At 39.5% G+C, this 23,878-nt stretch overlaps 1 protein-coding gene across 1 annotated transcript; it reads left to right on the plus strand.

Moving 5' to 3' along the window:
* Positions 1-391: 391 nt before the first annotated feature.
* On the plus strand, positions 392-23,090 carry tbc1d9 (TBC1 domain family, member 9 (with GRAM domain)). The gene is made up of 21 exons (XM_044190205.1): positions 392-1,209; positions 6,686-6,796; positions 8,762-8,880; positions 9,943-10,171; positions 10,742-11,003; positions 11,675-11,882; positions 12,829-13,035; positions 13,195-13,359; positions 13,739-13,889; positions 16,251-16,465; positions 16,554-16,671; positions 16,766-17,051; positions 17,208-17,337; positions 17,770-17,868; positions 18,132-18,200; positions 18,682-18,922; positions 19,116-19,181; positions 19,681-19,767; positions 20,279-20,347; positions 20,866-20,969; positions 21,075-23,090. Exons 1-21 carry the CDS (start codon positions 1,089-1,091, stop codon positions 21,882-21,884), a joined length of 3,867 nt encoding a protein of 1,288 aa, XP_044046140.1. The 5' UTR covers positions 392-1,088; the 3' UTR covers positions 21,885-23,090.
* Positions 23,091-23,878: the final 788 nt, after the last annotated feature.

Consider the following 23,878-nt stretch of genomic DNA (forward strand, 5'->3'; position numbering starts at 1 on the left):
TGTATATGTGGAGGGGTTCAACAGGGGCCCCCAGGGACCTGCAGCAGGCTAATCTGTCCATGGTGGTATTTGAAAGACTCAGTGGAAACAAAGAAGAGGCAACGTTCACGATGCATGACTCGCATCTCAGGAGTTTCCAACTGCCATGTTTACATACTTACAGTAGCCCACAACTCCATAACGTGAGTAAAGATTACTGCAATCAATAAGAAAACAAACCATGAAATAGATCATATTTTGGGGAACACAAAAGACAACATAAGTGTTAGAATAAAAAATGTGGATAACGTTAGTTTATTAATGTTTGAACTAATTCATTCATTAATTATCTCCCCACGTGCCTCCACCTCCTGCCCGCTGACGTCGCGCGGTGGCCAGCCAGTGACGCGCTCGCCTTATTTATTTATTTTGCGTGAGGCAGCGGCGGCGCTACAGTGGAGCAGGAGGAGGACAAGCCCGCTGCGTTATTGTCGAGTTCACGGTCTTCAGTGCCGTCTTTACGCTTCAGTACACGGACGGGCACTGCAGCTGGGAGAGCATACAGACTAATAACTGTTCACTGCAATCGGCTATAACGCGGTTTTCCTCTGCAAAACAACAACGCGAACATCGACACGGACAGGCTCGCACCTGCCACGGAGCATGGACAACAAAGACTGATCCAGCACTGCGCTGTGCGGCAGCAAACCGAATCAGGCTGCCTACGAAACCTCCAAGTAATCAATTTATTTAAAAGTCTGTGCTGCACACAAGAGGCTGGTGCTGCGAGAGGAGGTTTGTGTGCACGAAGTGTGGTGTTTGACTTCCATATTGTAGGCCGATCCGATCTGAATCGTGCCTGGCAGGTTTAATTATAGCAACATTTGCGTGCGCGTCTTACTTTCGCTCGGACGTCCAATAGTAGACGATATTTGAAGGGTCGAGGAGGAGAATATCAGGCCTCCATCGGTGTTTTTAATAATTGAATAATCCCTGCTGGACACAATCACACATCTCGGTCGGACCAGGTTGATGGTCGCCGTCAGAAATCCTGTGTGTTCAATGTTCCCTTAAAAAAAAACAAAAAAAAAACAAAAAACGGGAGAAGTATGTGGATCAGTCCCGAAGATGTGTTACTGGCGGGTGCATTATGGATCACCGAGAGAGCAAATCCATATTTCATCCTGCAGAAACGGAAGGGCCACGGGGATGGAGGCGGAGGACTGGCGGGTGAGTCCTATTATTGTGCCATCATGGATCAATAGCAAAGAATGTCAGTATTTAAATTCAGAGATTATTGATTAAGAAAAGTAGCCTACGAGATATGAAGTGTTTGTTTTGATGTCGGACATCAGGAAACACGTGGACTCATAATGTGAAGGGGGTCACGTGACCAATTAGCTGCCACAGGTGGCCTTTCACCTAAATGTGTCTGTTAGCAAAGAACAGTTCAATGCATGTTTCCTTTTTACTAATTGATTTACTCACCCTCTTGTCAGCCTGCTTTAATGAAGGCTGGACCTTTGACCAAGTAAGCTATGCTGACATCAAGCAAAACCACTTAAAGGACAAAGTCCAGCACATCTACTGTCTGATCATATAATTCCTCCAGAAATTGGGTCATATTATAGGTCATAAAAATGACTTCTGCCTGCAAGGGAAATTAGCTTTCAACTATTACAACAATGCACACAAGAGCAGTTACCTTCTTGTGCAGCTGCTACTGGCTCAACAACAGTGAATCTATTTGACCACCAACCAGAGACTGTTCGCTCGCTCATGCTGAATCATTCCCCTTCTTCCTCTTCTCACTCCAACTCCTCCCTCTTGCTTATTTCATCCAAAATGGGTCAAGCAGCAGCAGCAGGAGGAAGAGAAGGAGGAGTAGGGACATGTTATGGAAATGACTGGCTGAGGTTCACAGTTTAACATCCTGCTGTCCTGTCCTGTTCGCTCACAATTTTAAAATTTGGTTGATTCCTTGATCTTAATTCAGCTGGTTGCAGTACATCACAAAATGTGGCACTTCCTCAAATTTAACAGGTTAGATGCTGCTTAACATCTCTGAGGAAATAAAGGAGATAATTATACATGTTTTGGTCCGTGAAAACGTTAGTATAATAGTACTGCATCTGATACAGCCATGGGCAGTACGTCAGTGGGTGGCCTGCAAAAATGAGCTGCTGGGCCCCTATAAACGCCTCATTCCTCCCCCATGTGTATTTTATGCTAAGATGATATATTAAATGGCCCCATATTTGCTGTGTGGTAATTTGTTTAAACATAAATTAAGATCTATATCAGTTTAAATAATGGAGGTCTTAATGGTAAATTCTGACACAGGGCCTCAGGATCAGGTAATAAAGCAGGACCCACTTCAAGGCCCTTATCACAAACCAATTTCCGCACAGTGAACCTGGGGGTTTTGGGGGCCCCTGGTGGTCCCAGGAGCTTGCCCCCCTCGCCCAGATGGTAATCCAGTCTTAGGTACAGCCAGTCATGTTTAACATGCTGTACTGTATATGCAGCCACATATCACACATTATAGCAATGGAAATTAGGATTATTTCAAGGCTTTTTTTTTTTTTTTTTTTTTTTTTTTGCTTTTGATTTAAAACTGAAGTGAAAGTGATGCCCTTACCACTGATTGTTGATCAGCTCAGTTTCTATTCCCTGCTGAGAATTTTGCACTCTGTGTCAGTCAGTGTCACTGATCATTGAGTTTTAACACCAATACGAGTAAAATCTCTGCCACTGAGGACCAGTCTGACTTAGAAATGAGCGATATGGATAAAAATCTTCTAATTTGATGTCATGATATTGATATACAGTATATCGTCTGTCTGTTTTTTAGTTAATCCAGTTAATTAAATACATTACAAATGAATGTACTTCATCACATTGAGTATAACTACAAAGCAATGGTGGCCATCTGGTGTATAAACAGTATGGCATAATCTTTGTCATATTTACCAACCCTAGTCTGACTAATAAAGGCTTAAAGTAAACATTAAGGTTTTGTTAGGTTTCAGACTTGACATACAACCAAATATAATATACTGGTTACATTTAGAATATAATATTTGTGATTTGACCCTATTTGATATTAATAATTCAAAATAAGACCTGCAGCCTCCTTTTCTCAGTCTCTGGTGATTTCTTACTGTGGCAACACAAAGTGTGCTAAGTGGTGCTAGTGGATGATGTCATTGTTATGTAAATGCTGAGCTTGCTGACTTGTACTTTGTGCCAGTTGGCACTCGGCGCCCAGTGACACTGGCATAAGCACTTCTTCCAGGGAGAGGGGAAACCATCAGCAGCACCAGGACAGAGCGTTTTATAGAGCCAGGCACAAATCTGCATATTAAACCTACTGGTGCTCGAGCTCTGATGTCCGAGCTGTCAGAGGGCCGCAGAGATTTGCTGAAGAAAGGCAAATGTGTATTTGCTCCACCAAACCACTACTTTCTGATTTTCAGTGAGAATTCACTTAATATTGTGAAACATCAGTGCAGTAGCTGCATGAGCAGAAATAGACAATTGCAGACAGTCATGTATGCAGTTCCTCCAGAGAAAAACTGAGAAATAATTAACTCTGGAAATGGTGATGGACCTGATGTGCTTCTCCTTTTGGTTTTGAACATATCAAAAATGGAGTCCGTGTGTCCGTCCAAGTTCCTCCAAAAACCTCTAAGCCTGACAGTCAAACAGAGGATCTTCTGTCCTCAACTCCACATCAGTTTTATGTTAACTCCAGTTTAGCTCATTTATCTGAATAAACCTTATAAAGCTTCATCTTTTGAGGAGCATTTATAACCCTCAAATAGCAATCTGTTGTAGTTTTCCTTTAACACTCAAAAGCTTGTAGGATAATATAAATGTTAAGTGTATGAATGTTCATTAATGATGTTCGTAGTAATATAATCTTACCCTGTGGAGTGTTGGACCAGTAGTAGTGCTATGGAGCAATGTTTTTATGGGTGACGTGATTCCTGCTTATGGTTTCACACTATTCCACCGAATGACTGGTGGCGATAATGTGCCAATAAATGCAGCAGTGTGCCAGCAAAGAGTGCAAGCTAGCAAACATTAATGTACAAAACGCAGGTTTCAAACTTCAAAATCATCTTTGCAAATGTTTTATGCGGAAGGAAATGCATTCAACACCAGGATACGTGGACGGATTTTGGGAAGAAATACTGAATGTGAACATACTGTAACTTAGTTTGTTTACAAGAAATCTCCACAGGGGAGGTTTAAAAAAATGCATAAATACAATTTGACCTAACAAAGCTGCAAATAGGTCTACAGTAGGGGATGTACCTGCTCAGTTTCATGTTTAATAAGCTACCAGCTTTTAACAGTCACTCAACTTCTTATCTAAAAATGGAGTTTGCATGTACAGTATCTTGTAGGGCAGTACAGAGGCACAACTGGAGGGACGCTTGGAAGGAAGTCTCGCATCCAAGTATTCTTTGTTGTCTACTTGTGGACATGAACATATTGTCAGTATCTTCTCAGAATCTTCATCAGACTGCAAATAAACTCAGAATGAGGCCATTGGGTCAGTTGTTGCGCTTTTTGACACAACGGTGCTTATAGCATAAAATTAAACAATTATTTAAGTCATAGTACAACACCATATTTCAGTCATGCAGGTAATAACTGTATGTTTTGCTGAGGTGTGAAGAGCATCATGTCTGACACATACTGAACATTATGACTTGTGTTTATTGTCAGTAGATATAGATATGTTGAGAAATGGTTTTTCATGTTATTGGTTTGGTTTCTTCTTACTGAGTGAAAAACACTGTTTCAGAGAAGGTGATTTGTTTTGCTCTGACTGTGTCCATTACAGCGCTGTGTTGTCTTTGTTTTGTAGGTTGTACACCCACTCATTCAGTGTGTGGAAGGAAATTTTCTCTGTAAAGGCAGAGGTGTGAGTTGGAACAAGCAGTCACATGGACTCTGGTTTGATGAGTTCATACTGCAGAGGCATGTGATGCTCGGGGTTGCTGGTTGTACATAAACAACAAGACTCATGTTCAATCCACAACGGCCTGTTTTGGCTTTCACTTTTATCAGTCTTACTGGAGGGAGGGAAAAGGTGAATGTCAAATGGTCTTACACCTTCAGTGGTCTCCTCTCTTGTGCGTAACCCCTCAGTTTCCTGTGTTAAACCTCAACTCACACGTCGTAGGCTGAACCTACTCATTATATGCAGTACAACTAAAGTCCAAATTCGCTGCTTTTTATGAATTTTTACCACAAGACTTAAAGAGAGAGCGGGAGATACTCTCATTTGCTGTATTTTACTTAAAAGTATTTTGAGAGGAAAAGCTGTGTAACATATTAAAACCGCCTCTGAGGTCAACGTGCAAGCAACTGTTTTAACTTTTAACTGTTTTAACAGTTCTGACTGTTTTTGACCTTGTGATTTTTCTTTTGTAAAAGAGGAAGTTGTCTACACTCAACAGTTGTTTGTGTCTCAAAAGTGTCAGGCTGCATCATCTCATTACTTTCAGTGTGGTTAAGACTCCACTCAATAGCAGAACGTATTTTTGATTGACTTCTTCAGCCCTGTGGATAGGGTTAAGTGGTTAGTTCCCATGACAGGGCTCTGACACATGCCAGGAGGGCAATCAATAACATTTGACATGACAATCGCCGTCTGTGTGTAAGGTTTAAAGACATCATGGTCTACTGTTTGGGACACAATGGTGAGAGGGACTGATGAGGAGGAATGTAAAGAGATGTCTGTCTGTCTAGGAAAACAGAGAGGAATGGACATGAGATTTGAAGGCAGACTATTAGAGCAAAGGATTGTAACTGTAGTCCCTAAATAATGGAAGGTCAGAGAGTCTAAATCACACAGTTGTACTTCCTTTATTATTTCTGTCTCTCCATAAGACTTGTTTTCCTCTGAAAATAAGAAAAATGTTTCAGCCCCCACCCCCATCATCTCTCTGTGTGACTCATAGTGTGTTTGCCCTGATGAGCTGCTGAACAAAAATAACTTGTCTCTCATGGCAGTTGAACGTAATACTGACTTTGAATCAAAGAGAATATTCACAGCTACCAACAGCTCCACAGTTGCTTGGGAAATAGTATCAAAATGGCAAAATAGCTAACTGCAGGTTTCTACATTGCAAGTGATTGTGTTGCCACTTTCTAATTAGGAACTTCTAATTCCATCTGAGCATCTGTTAAACCTTTTTAGGTGCATCATGACTCAGCCTTTCAATTTGTTTCACACTGGTGGTTATCTCCCTTCATTTATCACCCGGCTTCAAATAACAAAATCACATTTAGTCATCATGTACACAAATATAACCTAATCATAATAGTCTAATCCAGAGTCATGTCATACATGTGCAGATCATCCAGTCTAACATGCCTAACACATCTAATAAGTAAACAAATGCATTTAACGTCAAGCCACAGAATGCTTGTCATGTACTCAAAGCTTAAACCACAAGACCTCATAGGAATCCCCTTTGTTAATGCATAACAAAATGGTCTAAAAGTATTAATGCACTTACAGCGGAACAAATTTATAGGTTAACCTGCATCATGATTTAATTTAAGAGTGTTTTGTTTTTTGGACCAACACAATAAGTTCTTTATTTAACCTTTGTAAAATCTGAAGTTTCGTATTAAGTATTTGTTTCTCAGTCTTTAATAAGAGTATTTTGGGCTCTTACAGGTTTGCTGGTTGGGACCCTGGATGTCGTCTTGGACTCAAGTGCTCGAATGGCCCCATATAGGATCCTGTACCAGACTCCAGACTCTTTAGTTTACTGGACTATTGCTCATGGTATGTGCACTTTAACTCTTGGCTCGAAAACTGTGAGGAAATGTAAAGTATCTGTTTGGAAGAAAGCAAGCCACTAACCTCAAGTCTACTTTGAGAATCCAGTTTGTTGATTTACACCACTTCAGGTGCTTTTATCTGTACATTGTAGTTATACAGGTATGGGTTATTCCAGTATAGACTCCTCTGTATTTTTACCCCCTGCACATCCCTCCCCCAGCCACCACACAACACACAATGCCTTTTAGCTGCTGAAAGCCAAGCATTACATCATGCCCCGGTGGGTTTAAAGGGCAGGATTAGAGGAACATGTGCAGGAATCGATATCCAAATACGAGTGGATGGTGTGTTTTTCAGCTTTACAATAATGTAATCTGCATATTTTATGTTTGCGAACCTCCAGTTTTTGCCAGTAAGAGTGCTTCGTAGACAGTCTGTGGCAGTAAATCATGCAAATTAGCAGCCACACTCTTGACTGATTAGAAGCAGCACTCTTTTTTTCATTTTTACTGTGTCAGTGAATATGAAGTTATCCCAGCTATATGTTAGGAAAAGCTTAAACACTTCCAATACAAAACCTGGGCTGCAACTAACACTTATTTTCATGATCAATTAACATTCTGACTATTTTCTCGATGAATCAATTAATGGTTTTGGCTACAAATGTAAAAATAGTGAAAAGCCCAAGTCATACTCAAAGTGCTTGTTTTTTTCCAATAATGAATATCTTATGGGACTGTTGGTTGGAAAAAAACTAGCAGTTTACTATCAGAAAAGACAACCAGCAAATTATCACATTTGAGAAGCTTGAATTTTTGGCATTTTAGCTAAAAAATAACTTAAACCATTAGTTGACCATCAAAATTGTTGTTATATTAATTTACAGACGATCGACTAATTGGTAAATTGACTAAGCAATTCAGCTCTACATAAAACATTTAGGTGAAAAATAACTAAGGAGTTCTGCATTGGGTCAGCTAGAAAATAGAACTGTTCAGCTTAAAGGGGAACTCCACCAATTTCACACATCAAAGTCCGTTTACAGGTTTTGAGGAGTTCTACTGCATATGTGGAAAAAGCTTGTAGAAAGCCTTTTGTGTTGTGCAAAATCTGATAAATAGACCACAAGTTTTGAAAATGAAACAAATCTGGGGGTGTGGAGTTAGAAAGAAGTGAGGTTACCAGACCTCTGTAGCCCACTCGTCATCTGCCTCAGCTACCATTATTTGAATGCTTTATTTATTTCATAATATATGTGGGAGTTCAGGAGCAATAAAATGCAACCCAGAAATTTTGGGAATGCATAGAAATGAATCAGGATGATGCTTGATAAGATTATGGTATTAGGATCAAAGATGAATTTGGGTGTATGTGCAACCATGTATTTAATTTAGCAGTTCCCAACTAAATGTGTATATGAATTGAGAACTCTTTGTGCTCCCTATCTGAAATGGAGGCCTACAAAAGACTAGCCTGGGTTTGAAATGGCAATGGATCCCCACCTCTCCTCCCACCCAGCCCCTCCCAGTTCTTAGTTCCTCAGCCCAGAGATATTAGGAGAGTGGAGCAGTCTGGCAGATGTGGCTAATGCAGTGAATGTGCACTCACTGAAGGGCTGCTTGCAGCGGTGTTGAGGGATAATGGTCCACAGTGGCAACCATTACTACAATCAATTTCGCCTGCGGCCAAAAAAATCAGTTTTTAACCTCACTGATAACAGTAACAAAATGGTTATTTTTAATGTTCTGTTTTATGTTTAAACATAAAATGGGAGATATGCATTTCATTTGACTCTTTGCTCTTCACATTGGACTTGCACTGTTGCCATCATTAGCCTGTCCTCCAGTTAAAGAGGATCTCCCAGCTCACTGTTATGAATACAAACATGAACTGGAACATTACACCGTCATGTCCTCCTGTGAACCCAGTGGCTGAGTGCTCTGATTTTCCTTCCTCACTCTTCTGCAGGAACCTCCCGTAAAGAGATCACAGAGCACTGGGAGTGGCTGGAACATAACCTGCTGCAGACTCTCTCCATCTTTGAGAATGAGAATGATATTACCACCTTTGTCAAAGGAAAGGTCCAGGTAACTACTCATTCTATTTAGTTTAGTTTGATGTTTGAACCTCAAATTCAGAGGTGTCCTGTGTGAAATAGTGAGGCAATTGTTTTTCATTATCGATGGAAATGACGGGCATTGTTATGTAACTTGTATTTGTTGGTCACAGACACTCAGAGTGTAGAGCATGCCCACTGCACTGATCGCTCGCCAATAAATGTAATTTAACAGAGGATATTTTTGATCTTTCTTTGGAGCGTTGTCAAGTAACCACCACAGAGCAGAACATATATGCTGTCTAATACTCCCTAAGGGGATAAAGTATGACAATACTTACAATAGATGAAAATATATATATTTGCAAGAACATGAATCTATTAAATCACAAAAATTGAAGTTGTTTCAACATAGTAACAATTATCATAGAAACTAAAAAGTCACAGACCAAAAAGGTCTGACATTAAATCGCCTTATCTGGCAAAATAGCTTCTTTATTAAATATGAGTATTATGTCAAATTCATTTAAGAGAATAAAAGAGAAAAAAAACAAAATATTGTACACATTATTGAGGACCCGTCCAATTTATAAAAAAAAAACAAAAACAAAAAAAAAAAACAGAAAAGGTTGCCAGATCTTATAAAACCTTCTGGTTTGAGTGGTATTCTTTAGCTGTTTGAGTTTAAGAGGTGCTGTAACATCCACCAGTCAGCGTTTATGAAATGGTGGTGTAGTCTTTTTTGTTCTGAAGAGAATCAGTTGTCAAGCTAGCAGTGTAGAGAAGGCCACAACTGCAGTTACACTTAAGAAGGTATTAAAAAAAAAAAAAAAAAAAAAACCTCCTTACAAAAATCCTCCAGCCATGGACTCCCACCTTTTAAACAATTCTCATCTACTCCTGAGAAAAGTTTTGCCAATTTACTGCTGGAAAGATAGAGCCTATGAAATACTCAAAACTGCAGCAGCCCACGTTCGATGCATATAACATTGTGGAATTTGCTGCTACTACAGACTCTGCTCTTCTCTTTACAATCCCAATTTTTCATGTCACAGCTCATTACCTCATTCTGTCTCTTTTCATCTTGCCTCAGGGCATCATTGCAGAGTACAACAAGAACCATGATGTCAAAGAGGACGACGACACAGACAAGTTCAAGGAGGCCAGCGCCAAGTTTCGCAAGCTGTTTGGGATGCCGGAGGAGGAGAAGCTGGTCAACTATTACTCCTGCAGCTACTGGAAGGGCAAGGTGCCACGACAGGGATGGCTCTACCTCAGCATCAACCACCTCTGCTTCTACTCCTACTTACTAGGAAAAGAAGGTTGGATATAGATTTTACAATTTATGTGTCTATCGTCCTATCTTTATATTTACTTTTAACTTTACTTTTGTCAATGTCTTAAAGCAAAATTGGTGGGTTGACATGGGCAAGACAATAACTATACAGTAACACGATCTTTCAATGACCTATGTAATGGGTTACACCTTAGAGCCACAGTACATATGGTCCATTTTTCCGTATGTACTCCATGCAATTTATTTAATTAACAATTGCAATCCAATCGTCCTTGGTTTTGTTGGTTTTCCTACAATCATTTCCCTGTGATGTCTTTTTTTTTTTACTAGCAGCTAAAAGCATTTTAATTCAAAATATTTCCATTATCTTTTTAGCAATCTTGCCAATAAGGACAAGCCCAGACAAGATGAAAATGATAAACCTACCTTTTTAAACACACTGCTTACTGCATTAGTTTTGTCCCTCAGAACCCATACATACACCAAGTCTTACACCATATCCTGAGGGATATGGTGTAAGACTTGGATTCAATCCATTGGTTTGTCTTATCTTGTCAATATATACTGATGTTTCTTATCTTTTTGTAATTGTCAGCCAAACTGGAGGTGCGCTGGGCAGATATCACCCAGCTAGAGAAGAGCGCCACCCTCCTGCTGCCCGACGTGATCAAGGTGAGCACCCGCGTCAACGAGCACGTCTTCTCCGTCTTCCTCAACATCAATGAGACCTTCAAGCTGGCGGAGCAGCTGGCCAACATTGCCATGCGTCAGCTCCTGGACAACAAAGGCTTCGAGCAGGACCGCTCGCTGCCCAAGCTCAAAAAGAAGTCACCCAAGAAGGTGTCGGCACTCAAGAGGTAAGAAAGAACTGATGTGCAGCAGGAACACTTATGCTCATCAATAATAAATGCTGTTTAAGCATGTTTATGACATGCAGTCGATTGAATGTTATGGTTGGTACAGTAGTTGGTTATCTAGACATGTAATGACAGAGGATGAAAGTCTAAAATGGTGTTGCAAGTTTAGGTTTTAAAAGCTTCATAAACACAACACACGTGTTAAGAAATAAAAGGGTTTTGTACTTGAACTCTAGTAGGTCTCTGTAACCCCTTAGGAATGGCCTCAAGATCCCAGTTTTGTTTGGCCGACATTTTATATAAGCATGATTCAGTTACACTGCAGTGCATTATTATATTAGTCTATCTGAGGGGGTATGATGGTTGCTCTTGCATAACACTTCATTGTATCTACACAGATACTTCATTGTCTGTGTAGATTCAGTCATTCATCCAAACTGTAAAATCAGGCAATGAAACTGTCCACTGGAATGCAATTTAACAGGGTAAACTGTACAAGTATTATTTTGCATGAGCTTAAGTATTATAAGGTTTTTTGGTATGACACGTTTTTGCCTTATAAGCCCTATAATTATGTTAATGCATTGATAAATGTGACCAAGCGGTTATATTATTTATTAACAAGAATCTGTCATCTAATATGACTCTGCATTTTCCATCCTTTTTTTTAGGGATTTGGATGCCAGAGCTAAGAGTGAGCGTTACCGGGCGCTCTTCCGTCTGCCCAAAGATGAAAAACTGGACGGACACACGGACTGCACCCTGTGGACCCCCTTCAACAAGATGCACATCCTGGGACAGATGTTTGTTTCCACCAACTACATCTGCTTCACCAGTAAGGAAGAGACGCTGTGTAGCCTCATCATCCCTCTACGTGAGGTGAGTTTTTCTGACTAAATGTCTGTCTGTCGGTTAACAGCTTGCAAGATGGTAGATTTTGCAAATAAGAGTTACAATAACTTGAAGAAATAAAGTTGTTTCCATCTAGTTGTTTAATAAATTGCGTTGAACCATTCAAATGTAAGTTACTGGATGTCTTAGCTAGGAAACATCTGCATCGCCATCCAATCAAAAGCAATCAATTACGTAAACAGGAAGTCACTGCAGCCTCACAGTCTGTAACACAAGCTTCCAAAAATATGTTTAAGGGAAACAATATGATAAACGTAAATGCTAATGTAGGTATGACCTTTTATTTATATATGCATAAATGGAGAAATAAGTGTTAGTAGCATTCAGCAGCAGCAGTTTATCTTTCTCAGGTTAAACTAACCTAACTGATGTTATTTGGTCACTTAGTCTAACATTATTGGTATAAGATTTTGGAATATTATGTGAAATTTGTGAAATAATTTAACATCTTCCCAGTTTGCATCATTAAACTGCATTTTAATCCATATTCCTTATTTGTTACTTACCTCCTTTACTCTTCAGTCTAAACGGGTTATACTGTATATTAGCAAGCTAATGTTAGCTTTGTCAGTTAGCTAAGCTACAGTTACACCTGGCAGTTAGTAGGTGTAAATACAACTAATCTCTATGTAAGAACTAGTTTGTGTGCTGCAATCCGTTTTTATTTGAGTGAATGCAGTAAAGCTTCACTTAAACACTTAACGTACTTTATAACTGGGCTACATTTGAACTTACTCTATTCTCCCAGAATAGAAATAATTAGTTCTGTATTCCATCCAATTGCTTGTCATAGAAAATAAAAGCTGGTTAGTTTGATCTGAAATGAGAAGCCCCATGTCTGACACATTTGGTTGTCATGGACATGGCTGCTTGTCATTTATTGCTTTGTTAATGTTCCCTGTCGTTCTTCCAGGTGACCATTGTGGAGAAGGCAGACAGCTCCAACGTGCTGCCCAGCCCGCTTTCCATCAGTACCAAGAATCGTATGACTTTCCTGTTTGCTAACCTGAAGGACCGAGACTTCCTGGTCCAGAGGATTTCTGACTTCCTGCAGCAGACCAGCTCCAAGATCTACCTAGAAAGAGAACTTACTGGCAGCCTAAACAGCTCAGACGACGAGGTAAAAGATTTGTTTGCCCCCCTGAAATTGCTGTTTTGTTTCTTAAACAAGTGAGTAAATGCAAAATCTAGAAAATAATGTGAAAAATTGTGAACAGCGGTGGTGACAGTGTCCATTTAAATGCTCCAAAGCTTGAATATAATGTGTGTCCCCCTCCAGGTTTACTCCCAGCATGGATCTCTGCTCTCGAGCAGCCCACAGCACAGTTTGGGCTCCGAAAGCGAGCGTACGTTCAACCTGAACGACAGCAGCGTGCCCACGGCCACGCAAGCCCTCATGACCATGTACCGCCGCCGCTCACCTGAGGAGTTCAATCCCAAACTGGTGAGTTAAAAACATGCTTTGTCAAATACAATTAAAAGAATTTAATCTTGTCAAGCGTGGTACGGCACATAGTAACACCTTATCCAATAATACTCGGATTCATTCTGCTTCTGTTAAAGGCTATTTGTAGTCTTGAACTAAGTTATCACATTGCCATTTATGGAAGTAAAAAATGTACATTTTCCATTAGGATTGCTGCTAAAAGCAAGATTAATTTTCTCCCATGACTGTGTGTAAATAAAGCCAGTGCAAGAAATCAGTCTATTAAAATAAAGTATTTACGTCCAAGTTGAGAACATAAAGCAGGATTCTGACAGAAAAAAAGTTTATTGTACTTGAGCAACTGCATCCCATGAAATTGTTTTCCCTCTTTGCTCAGGCAAAGGAGTTCCTGAAGGAGCAGGCGTGGAAGAACCACTTCGCAGAGTATGGACAGGGAGTGTGTATGTACCGCACTGAGAAGACGAAGGAGCTGGTCCTAAAGGGGATTCCTGAGAGCATGAGAGGGGAGCTCTGGCTGCTCTTCTCTGGTGAGGAAATGTTCAGGGAGGTCTGAACACGCTAAGCATACAGTACTGCAAATGATTCAGTCATACATCGAATGAGACCACACCCTGCATACTACGTGCTCACACTTGATCATAACATCACATGATGCATATTTTAAGCAGGTGTAATTTATCCACAGAAACCCTGTTGACAAATACAAAATGTAAAGAATAAGAGAACAAAATGTAATAGCCATTGTGAGACATGACTAAAGTTTCAGAAACTGTTGTAAATAACATAATTACATATATTATTTTCCTCTAGCAAAAAGCTGTTCTTGTGTTGCGGCCTGTATAAACACATGGTAAAGATTAATTTGACACTTTGTTAATGGCTCATTGTTCATAACAGTTCAGATTATTGAAGACTGAAGTTGTTTTGCAAACACTCAGTGGAGATGCCTTAGGCAAGATCTGAAAATATGTCCGCCCCACACAAATGGGGGATTTTAAATAATTTATTTAAAATAAATGCTTTTTCACTTTTCACCCACTCAGCTGAAAGGTGATTGTTTTTATTTGAAGGCTTTTTAGACCCTTTTAAAGAGGTAAAGTATGCAGTACATCACAAGAAAAAGCAAGAAGATTGAGAGTCCAAAAACAATAAAGTTAAGAACCAAGGTTTGGAGCCAAGAGGAGAGTCCAAGAAACTCTTATTTTCTGGGAGGTAAAAATATACAATGTACACCAAAGATTAACATGAAGCAGTATATTTGCAATGATATGTTTTTATACTGAACTTCAAAGATAAAAGAAATCTAGTTACGCACTTACATAAACAGAGAACTGAGTAACAATGGGGGAGGAAATGGGGTTTGGAGGAAAAAAATTCTCACTTGAAGTTGTGTGAAGCAGCTCATATAAAAGTATACATATACATATATAATTTTTAACATTTTAAACCTAGCCACCAAACATTAGCCAAATGGAAAATTTGCATACAGAGGACCTGTAACTTGTGACTGTCATTCTTTAACAACATGCTGCATATTCAGGTATGCACAAGCTCCAGACTTTTCTGTTTACAGTCATGTGTTATGCAGCAGCAGCCGCTTGTACTCATCCTCACCTGAGCAGAGCTGGGTTACAAACAGCTCCTCCCTCTCTCCCCAGTGACCTACTTATGGCTCACTTGGCTTGTTGTCATAGCTGCATTGTGTTCACCTGAGTCACACTTACCTGTACCTTCTGAAATGAGTTTTCTTTACACTAATCTCCTACAAGACAAATATTTACCATGCTTATTAAACATTCAGTTGTTGCCTAATTGGTGTCTGTTTTTAGAACAAGTTTGGTGAGTTTAATTGCTTATTAAACATTTACTGAGGCATCTGTGCTGAGTAAAACCTGGAACATGTACTGATGTAAAAATATTTACAGGTACAAAAGGTTTACAGTTAACCAGCGAACAGGCCTCTAAGGCATGTGATATAAATATCAGTGCATTTGTGTTACAGTGCCTTTACTACTGTATGTGTTTAGTTAGCATTCCCCTTCAGTCATTTTTTTTAAGTAGCTGAAATATATAATGAAACCTGTGTATTTCTGTAACTGAAACTCAGATAAAGTCAGTTCAAGGTTTTGTGTTTACCATGATGGGTTATGTAGTTTACCATGCTGTAAAAACAAGAGATCTCCAACTTTGCTTGCTGGCTGGGTTTTTTTTTAATCTCACCAGCACAATTGTTTCTTTATCCATTAATGTATTATGTTTTATTGTTTTGTTACTTTTGCAAATAAAGACTAAAGACTAAGGGTTCAACAAAATAAAGAAAACATCTCAGAATTAAATTAAATGATAACTTAAACATTCAAATTAAAGAAAAAATTGACCATATTCTCCCAAAGTGACTGCAAAAAAAAGGTTACTTTTAATGAAATTACAACATTTAGCTCCTTTTTACTTAAAAGATACAAAAGCTACAGTAAAACATCCCAGTATAGATGTCATGATGGATATGCAACCTGTTGGAATATAGTATTTAATACTTATTTTAGGTTTTTCATGCTTCACTATATGGTAGATTATGCATATAGCATTAAAGTTTTTTGTTTTGTTAAAGTTACTTATCTATGCAGCAGTTCATGCTCTTCCGCTGCTGTGACACAAAATTGTAAAGCGCTTTGTCCATTAAGGTAGAAAAGCGCTATATAAATGCACCATTTACCATAACTTTCCCCTGCCTAAGATCAATAAAGTTTATCTTTATAGGATTGAAATATTTGACACCTTTACATGTAATCAAGCTCATCACATGCTGTTACCATAGCTCTTGTAGTTACCTTGGAGACGATCTGACAGAGAAGCTGGTATAAACCTTTAAATCTTGTGTTTTTTCATAGGGACGATCAACGAGATGGCCACCCACCCCGGCTACTATGAAGACCTGGTAGAGAAGTCGATGGGCAAATACAACCTGGCAACAGAGGAGATAGAGAGGGACCTGCACCGCTCTCTCCCCGAGCACCCAGCCTTTCAGAATGAGATGGGCATCGCTGCCCTCCGCAGGGTCCTCACAGCCTACGCATTCAGAAACCCCAACATTGGATACTGTCAGGTACACACACTCTTGTTTTGAACTAACAGAAACCTTGCAGTCCTTGACAATACATGAATTTTTTCTCTTCTGTCCCTTGACACCGCAGGCTATGAATATTGTGACATCTGTGTTGCTGCTTTATGCCAAAGAAGAGGAGGCGTTTTGGCTGCTTGTGGCGCTCTGTGAGAGGATGCTGCCTGACTACTACAACACTAGGGTTGTAGGTCAGTATGTGCATGTGCTTCTGTATTTTAGGGTGTTTTATTGACAATTTTCTATTTGTTTAACATCCTCTTTTTTTTCCCCGCTCTTCCCCAGGAGCCCTAGTCGATCAGGGGGTGTTCGAGGAGCTCGCCCGCGAGTATGTTCCTCAGCTGTACGACTGCATGCAGGACCTTGGGGTCATCTCCACTATCTCGCTCTCCTGGTTCCTCACCCTCTTCCTGTCTGTCATGCCGTTTGAGAGCGCAGTGGTGGTGGTGGACTGCTTTTTCTTCGACGGCATCAAGGTCATCTTTCAGTTGGCACTCTCCGTGCTGCACGCCAACATCCACCAGCTTCTGGGCTGCAAGGATGACGGAGAGGCCATGACCGTACTGGGCAGGTAAGGAGAGGCAAAAGGAACAAAATATCTAGATTCTGGATGTTTAGGGTGTTTTCCTGTGTACCCTTAAAACTACTTCACCATTTATAAAAAATTCTTATCCCACAAGATTGAAAAATGTCTTGATAATTTTGGTAAATCATTTGTGTACTGTAGATACTTGGACAGTGTGACCAATAAGGACAGCACCCTCCCTCCCATCCCCCACCTGCACTCCTTACTGACAGACAATGGAGAACCACATCCAGAGGTCGACATCTTCAAACTGGTCCGCAGCTCCTACGAGGTATTTAACCTGGATGATAACAACTGTTTGTATACCTGTGTTGTCCTCTCTTTGGTCTATTTTTGGTTCTTGCATGCATGGGGAAAGTACAACTCGACATTTATTAAGTGCTTCCCAAAGGAATTTTGTACACGTCTTTTAGTTGGATTCTTTAAATATGGATTTATGATTTTATGAGTGTGTTACTCTTAAAGTCCTGCTGTTTGTCCCCATTTGCCATTTATTTACTTTCTCAGTAAAGCTGTAATGTTTCTACCTTTCAATGAAATGCAGTATGTTTTCAGTTTATATGATTTGAACTTAAGCCCAGCTGTCAATCACCCAAATTGTCTCCAGCCATCCTTGTTTCCACTGTGATAACAGACTTTGAGTAATACCACAGCTGGGTTAACTTATATTTCTGTCTGTTTCTCCTTCTCCTTTTTGCATCAGAAATTTGGTTCAATCCGTGCAGATGTGATTGAACAGATGCGTTTCAAACAGAGACTGAGGGTCATCCAAACCATTGAAGATACAACTAAACGCAACGTGGTAAGGATCCACTGACTTACTCTTATTAATACTGGAATTAGGCAAATGTTTGTGAAAGTGTACAAGTTTAGTTTTTTCAACTTTATTTACTAGAGTGTTCTTGATCAACCCTGTCGTACAGATAGCAGAAAAGTAATCAGGCAAAAGTCAAATTAGATTTGAGCTTTGAAACCGAATGTACAACATTCCAGTCATTATTAGCTCTAGTTATTCTCTATCTTCTATTTTGACTTGTAATTATATGAAATGTAATTATGTTTCAGGTTAGAACTATTGTAACAGAGACTGCCTTCAGTATTGACGAGTTGGAGGAGCTCTATGTGCTCTTCAAGGTGAGTTACAGCGTACACATTCATGTTTTTTATTTACCTACAGCTCCCACTTACTGTTCTGTCGAAGATGAAGTATAGACAGGAAATCAAACATTCATTTGGTCTCTACAGACAAAAAAGAATTGCCTAGGAGCCTTAACATTAGTGCTTCAGCTGTTTTCCTCTAGCATAAGCTATTCTTGTGCCGCAGGCCTGCATAAACACATGGTGACGATTAATTTGCCACTTTATTAATGGCACAGTGTTCATAATGATTCAGATTATTCAAGAGTGAAATTGTTTTCCAAACATACTGTCAAAGTGTGTGTTGTATTTCACAAACATGACAGAATGCAACTATGCTAATGGTTATTGTTCATTAGTTAAGCTACATTTATCTTTGAAATTTGCCTCTTCAAACTCTGTTCTTTTTCATATTTAAGTTTTATTGATTGTCATGTATGATACTTTACAGTTCTCACCCCTCCCTTCCTCTCCTCAGGCGGAGCACCTGACCAGCTGTTACTGGGGCGGCAGCAGCAACCCCACAGAGCGCCATGACCCCAGTCTGCCCTACCTGGAGCAGTACCGCATCGACGTGGAGCAGTTCAAAGGCCTGTTCAATCTGCTGTTCCCCTGGGCCAATGGAGCCCACTCAGACCCCCTGGCTGTGCACTTCTTCCGTCTGCTTGACCAGAACGGAGATGCCCTCATCAATTTTCGGGAGTTCATCAGTGGCCTGGGTAAGTAGAGTAAGGTTGTACGTGTGTCCTTGTAAATATTCTTTGGAAGTAATGGTTTGTAACATAGCTGTTCAGTTGTATGTTTTACACTGTCGTGACTCTAATTTAAGGTAGTATTGTATCCAAGATGATGCATCACATTTGGAAGCAGTTCAGATGTGTCCGGTCTCTAAAGCTTGTTGGTGTGTTTTAGGTGTTCTGTGTCACGGGGATCTTACTGAGAAGCTGAAGCTCCTCTACAAGATGCATGTTTTACCTGGTGAGTATGCGTCGATGCAGTTCAGTGATCTTAGGAGGTCGTCTTTAGGGAACTACAGAAAATATTTCATTTCAGCGGAGCAGGATTATTAGCTGTACAGAAAAGAGGTGGCTCAGTGGAAAAAACTGTTACGTCACTGGGCAAATCACTTCCTCACCAATCACTTTAATGAGATAACTGAGAGAAAATAAAACTTTTTAAACTACTCACTGTATTTTAAATACAGTCCTCAACTTAATGAATACTTAGGTTTGACTTTTATTAACATTTTGACAAACTGATGAGCCTATGTTCACATCATTTCACCAGTTAGCATTGGTGGAAAAGTTGTTTTTACAAGGTGTTTTGTTATTGATCCAAAAATATATAAAAAGTAATTTTATCAAAAGTATGGTCATAATTTGAAAATTTTGGATAAAATGACAAAGAATGGGTCACGTTCCAACGTTTTCACAAGCCCAGTTAAATTTTGACAGACTCCTAAATTCTTTTCTCCCAGAAGTCATCCATGAACAGGAAGAGCCTGACTCGGCCTTTGAGGCCACTCAGTACTTCTTTGAAGACATCACTCCAGAAACGTCCATCGGTAAGGACCTAAGATCAACTGCTTTTGTGATCAAATTTGTTGCTTTGACTACGTCCTTTCCATATACACACTATGCAGGTACAGCAAGATGATATAATACAACCATATATCAACATAAACATTGTATGTCCACACATCATACAGGGTGTCCCACCCCCTTCTCGCCATGGTGACATTTCATAACCACCTTACTGCATAGTAAAGATCCAGTACATACACAAGGAATAAGTTTGTTTTTTTTGTTTTTTTAGAAGCCACTGACAATATACTGTTACACTACATTAGGCAGTAAAATAGTAAACTGATCATCAGTATGTAGTTTGGAAGCAAGAAAATACAGGATATGTTTAACATAATATGCTTAATATAATATGCTTGTCTTCAAAATATAGAGGATGCTGCTAAAAGATGGGCATTGAACGTTCACTCTAGCTCTTGGAATTGGATGATTTAACTATTTTAATTGAACAAATGTTGATGTTTGATCTTGGTCACCCTCCTCTCTCCTCAGGTCATGACTCAAAGTGCAGAAGCGAGAGGGATGATGGCTTTGTCAGAGTTACATTTAAGACTGAAAAAGGTAAGCAGCACAGTCAGTTATTGTAAAAGCCTGAATGTACAACATACTATATGGTCCCATTTGCCTAAAATGAGCAACAAGATGTTTAAGTTCATTTAAATGACAAACCATTCAAGTGTGGAATTGCCATTCAGTCTTGATTAGCAGCCAAGAATCTTCTTATCTTCACACAAATTGTTATTGGGTCAAAATATGGTTGTGATTTTTCATTGACTGAATAAGGATTGCGGTTGCGATACGGTTGTTCAATGGTGGGGGGACGTCAGAAACAACATGTGAATACAGAATATATCATGATACTAGCAACAACAAGCTGTAGATATTTAGCAAAACACTGTCAATCCAAGGTTTGTATTTAAGGGGAAACAATTATGCTCAGGTCTACGTTTTATATCCTAAAGTGTTGTCTTTAATCGCAATACCAAAACAGGCAGACATTGGTTGCATCTTCATGCTTTTTTAAAACCAAAATATGAGTTTGGAACTGAAATACAGCACATTCTTTGTACATCTTACAGTGAAGAAACTGAACACTCCTGACTGTCGCCATTACCTGAAACTGTGGAACCAGGAGACAAAACCTAAGATAGAAAACACAAAAGACCTCCCCAAATTGAATCAGGTAAGACTTTGCCCTCTGTATTGTTTTTTTTTTTTACAGTATGTGTCTAAGAAACTCAGTAGTTTCAGTAGGATACAACTGACCTCTTTTTTTTTTTTCCTCCAGAGCCAGTTTATCGAGCTTTGTAAGACCCTCTATAGCATGTTCAGTGAGGATGTTGCAGAACAGGAGCTCTATCACGCCACAGCGACAGTCACCAGTCTGCTGCTGGAAATGGGAGAGGTTGGTAAGCTCTTCTCCTCCTCTGGCAGAAAGGACCACAACATGGAGGGTAAATCAGAGCCGAGCATGCGCATGAGAGATGCCACAGAACCCAAAACCACCCAGGAGGCCATGTCTGATGGCGTGTTCCAGCAGCGGGACCAGAGTGACGCCTTTGTCCCTGCAGGTCTGGAGAACAAGCCAAATCCCTGTGAGGAGGGGAAAGGGGACAAAGGGAGCGAGCAGCTGCCACCTATGCAAGACATCAAGCTGGAGGACTCGTCTCCCAAAGACATGGGCACATCATCCGCCATGCTCATCTCGGATGATGAAACCAAAGATGACACCTCAATGTCATCTTACTCAGTGCTCAGTGCAGGCTCCCATGAGCTGGATGAAAAGCTGCAATGCGAGGACATTGCAGACGACACGGTGCTGGTGCGCAGCAACAATGGCTCCAACGGTGAAAGAAGTAACCGGCCTCACGGCGGCGGACCCCACAACAGAGGGCTGCCTCACAGCACCAGCATTGATAAAGACTGGGCCATCACGTTTGAGCAGTTCCTGGCCTCTGTGCTCACCGAGCAGGCCCTGGTGCATTATTTTGAGAAGCCAGTGGAGGTGGCAGCTCGCATAACTAACGCCAAGAATGTGCGTAAAGTTGGGCGCCCCCTGCTGTCAGCAAGTGACTATGAGATCTCGCTATCTGGCTGAGGCCTTTTTTAAGGGCGGTTTCACACAAAGACTTCTACTGTTTTAAAAGGGAAACACGATTATCAGTCATTGGTGTAAAAATGTGTCAGTGAGTTTTAGAGGAGAATGAAGGTAAATGTATGTGTATGATAGTTGAATGAATGTGACCAAAAACTCTTAGCAATGTATTTTACCAGATGTGAAAGACTTTTATTATAACAATCACTAGATTCTGTCCAGCTAAGAGGGAACGGGACGTTAATATTTAGGTTTGCTGAGATGAAATCAGTGTGTACATGTAGTAGCTGTACTTTATAAGATATTATGCATAGGTGTTGATATTGTAATCTCTAGTACTCTTAGGCTATTTAGATGTAAATGTCCACAGAAACAGTACAGTTCTAAACTGGGATATTGATAGTCTACGTACGATCACCTAACATTATATCTGGTCAAACTATTGATTCCTTACTTTACAATTCCATTTGTGTTAATCACAAATTAAGTTTTTAGTTTGTCATTGAATGACTATATGGAAAAATACAAAACAAAGCTGTGAAAATTCCATGATAAAGTGAATTTTCATATACTATTGTGTAAACTTTCTTCAGCTACACATCTCATGCTCCACAGCAATGTGACACTTTGGCAGAAACTATTCTCTTTTTCACACACATGCATATCTACGACTTCCTGAACATTTACTCTCCAAAATAATGTTCCCGATAATTGTGCCAGTTCTCCAGTTATTTTTGGTAATCGCAAACAACTTATACAATAAGTGACGGAAACAGAAAAAATGACAACCACATTTTATTTTTTTTATTTATTTTTTTTTACTCAAAGAAAAACAACTCACACCTGATGGGTAAGGAATTCAAAGGAAGGTATGTGCGCTAAGAAACGATGATTACACTAAAAAAATTATGTTGAACGAATGATGCTGCACTTTCTTTACGTTTACAACATAATGTGATCCACTAACATGTATTTGCTTGCCCAGCTTCACTCCAAAACTAAAATGTTTGCCTTTTTTATTATATATTTCTTTTTACATGTTTTAACCCTTTTTGCTCTGTACATTTTTACATTGCTTTTTCAAAAGTTGTTTTTATGTGAATAATTTTTATTTAAAATGTCCAGGTGTTATTACTCTGGATTCTGATGCATTGTGTATCACTCCATATAATTAAAATTACAGTATGATTGACTAGATGCTGCACAGTACAAAGCCTCAAGCCTTTCATTGACTTAATCAGACTACCACTATATGACCAAAGGACACTGAGCGTTACTGCCACCTGATGGAGGATAATGTATGCTACCGATTTCCTAGAATGTAAAGTAATGATTTTTTTTTTTGCCACGTAAAATATGATTTCAGACCCAAAAATGGCATTATCATTTGTTCTTTTTGAACTAGTTTAATACACCTGTTAGTTACAAAACAAAAAATTGGTTTTACTGTAACTGAAATATTACTTGATTCACAGTGAAGGGAGATGGAAATGAGCTTTCTTACTGATACATAAGTGCCAGTGATGGAATGTAACTAAGTACATTTACTCAAGTACTGTACTTATGTGTATTTTTAAGGCACTTGAACTTTACTTGAGTTTCATGTTACTTTATACTTGTACTCCACTAAATTTCAGGGGAAGGGGAAATTGTACTTTTCTCTCCACTACATTTATTTAACAGCTAAAGTTACTTGATCATTTGCGGATTAAGCTTTTACATACAAGACATATGTTTACAAAATATGATGTATTGTTATAGATTAAACTACCCGGTAAAGTAGTTAAAATTGTCTCCACATCGACCAGCTACATTAAAATGCTGCTTATGTTAAGTATTAGTACCAAAAATCCAATAATGACAAGGGTCATTTTGCTGCATAATGAGCACTTTTACTTTGATACTTTAAGAACATTTTGCTGATAATTCTCCTATATTTAAAGGTGGGGTACACGATTCCAATCCATTACTGGTCTTTTTGTCAAATTCAGTGAATA

The sequence above is a fragment of the Siniperca chuatsi genome, linkage group LG3 (assembly GCF_020085105.1).
Source record: "Siniperca chuatsi isolate FFG_IHB_CAS linkage group LG3, ASM2008510v1, whole genome shotgun sequence".
NCBI classification, from domain to species: domain Eukaryota; kingdom Metazoa; phylum Chordata; class Actinopteri; order Centrarchiformes; family Sinipercidae; genus Siniperca; species Siniperca chuatsi.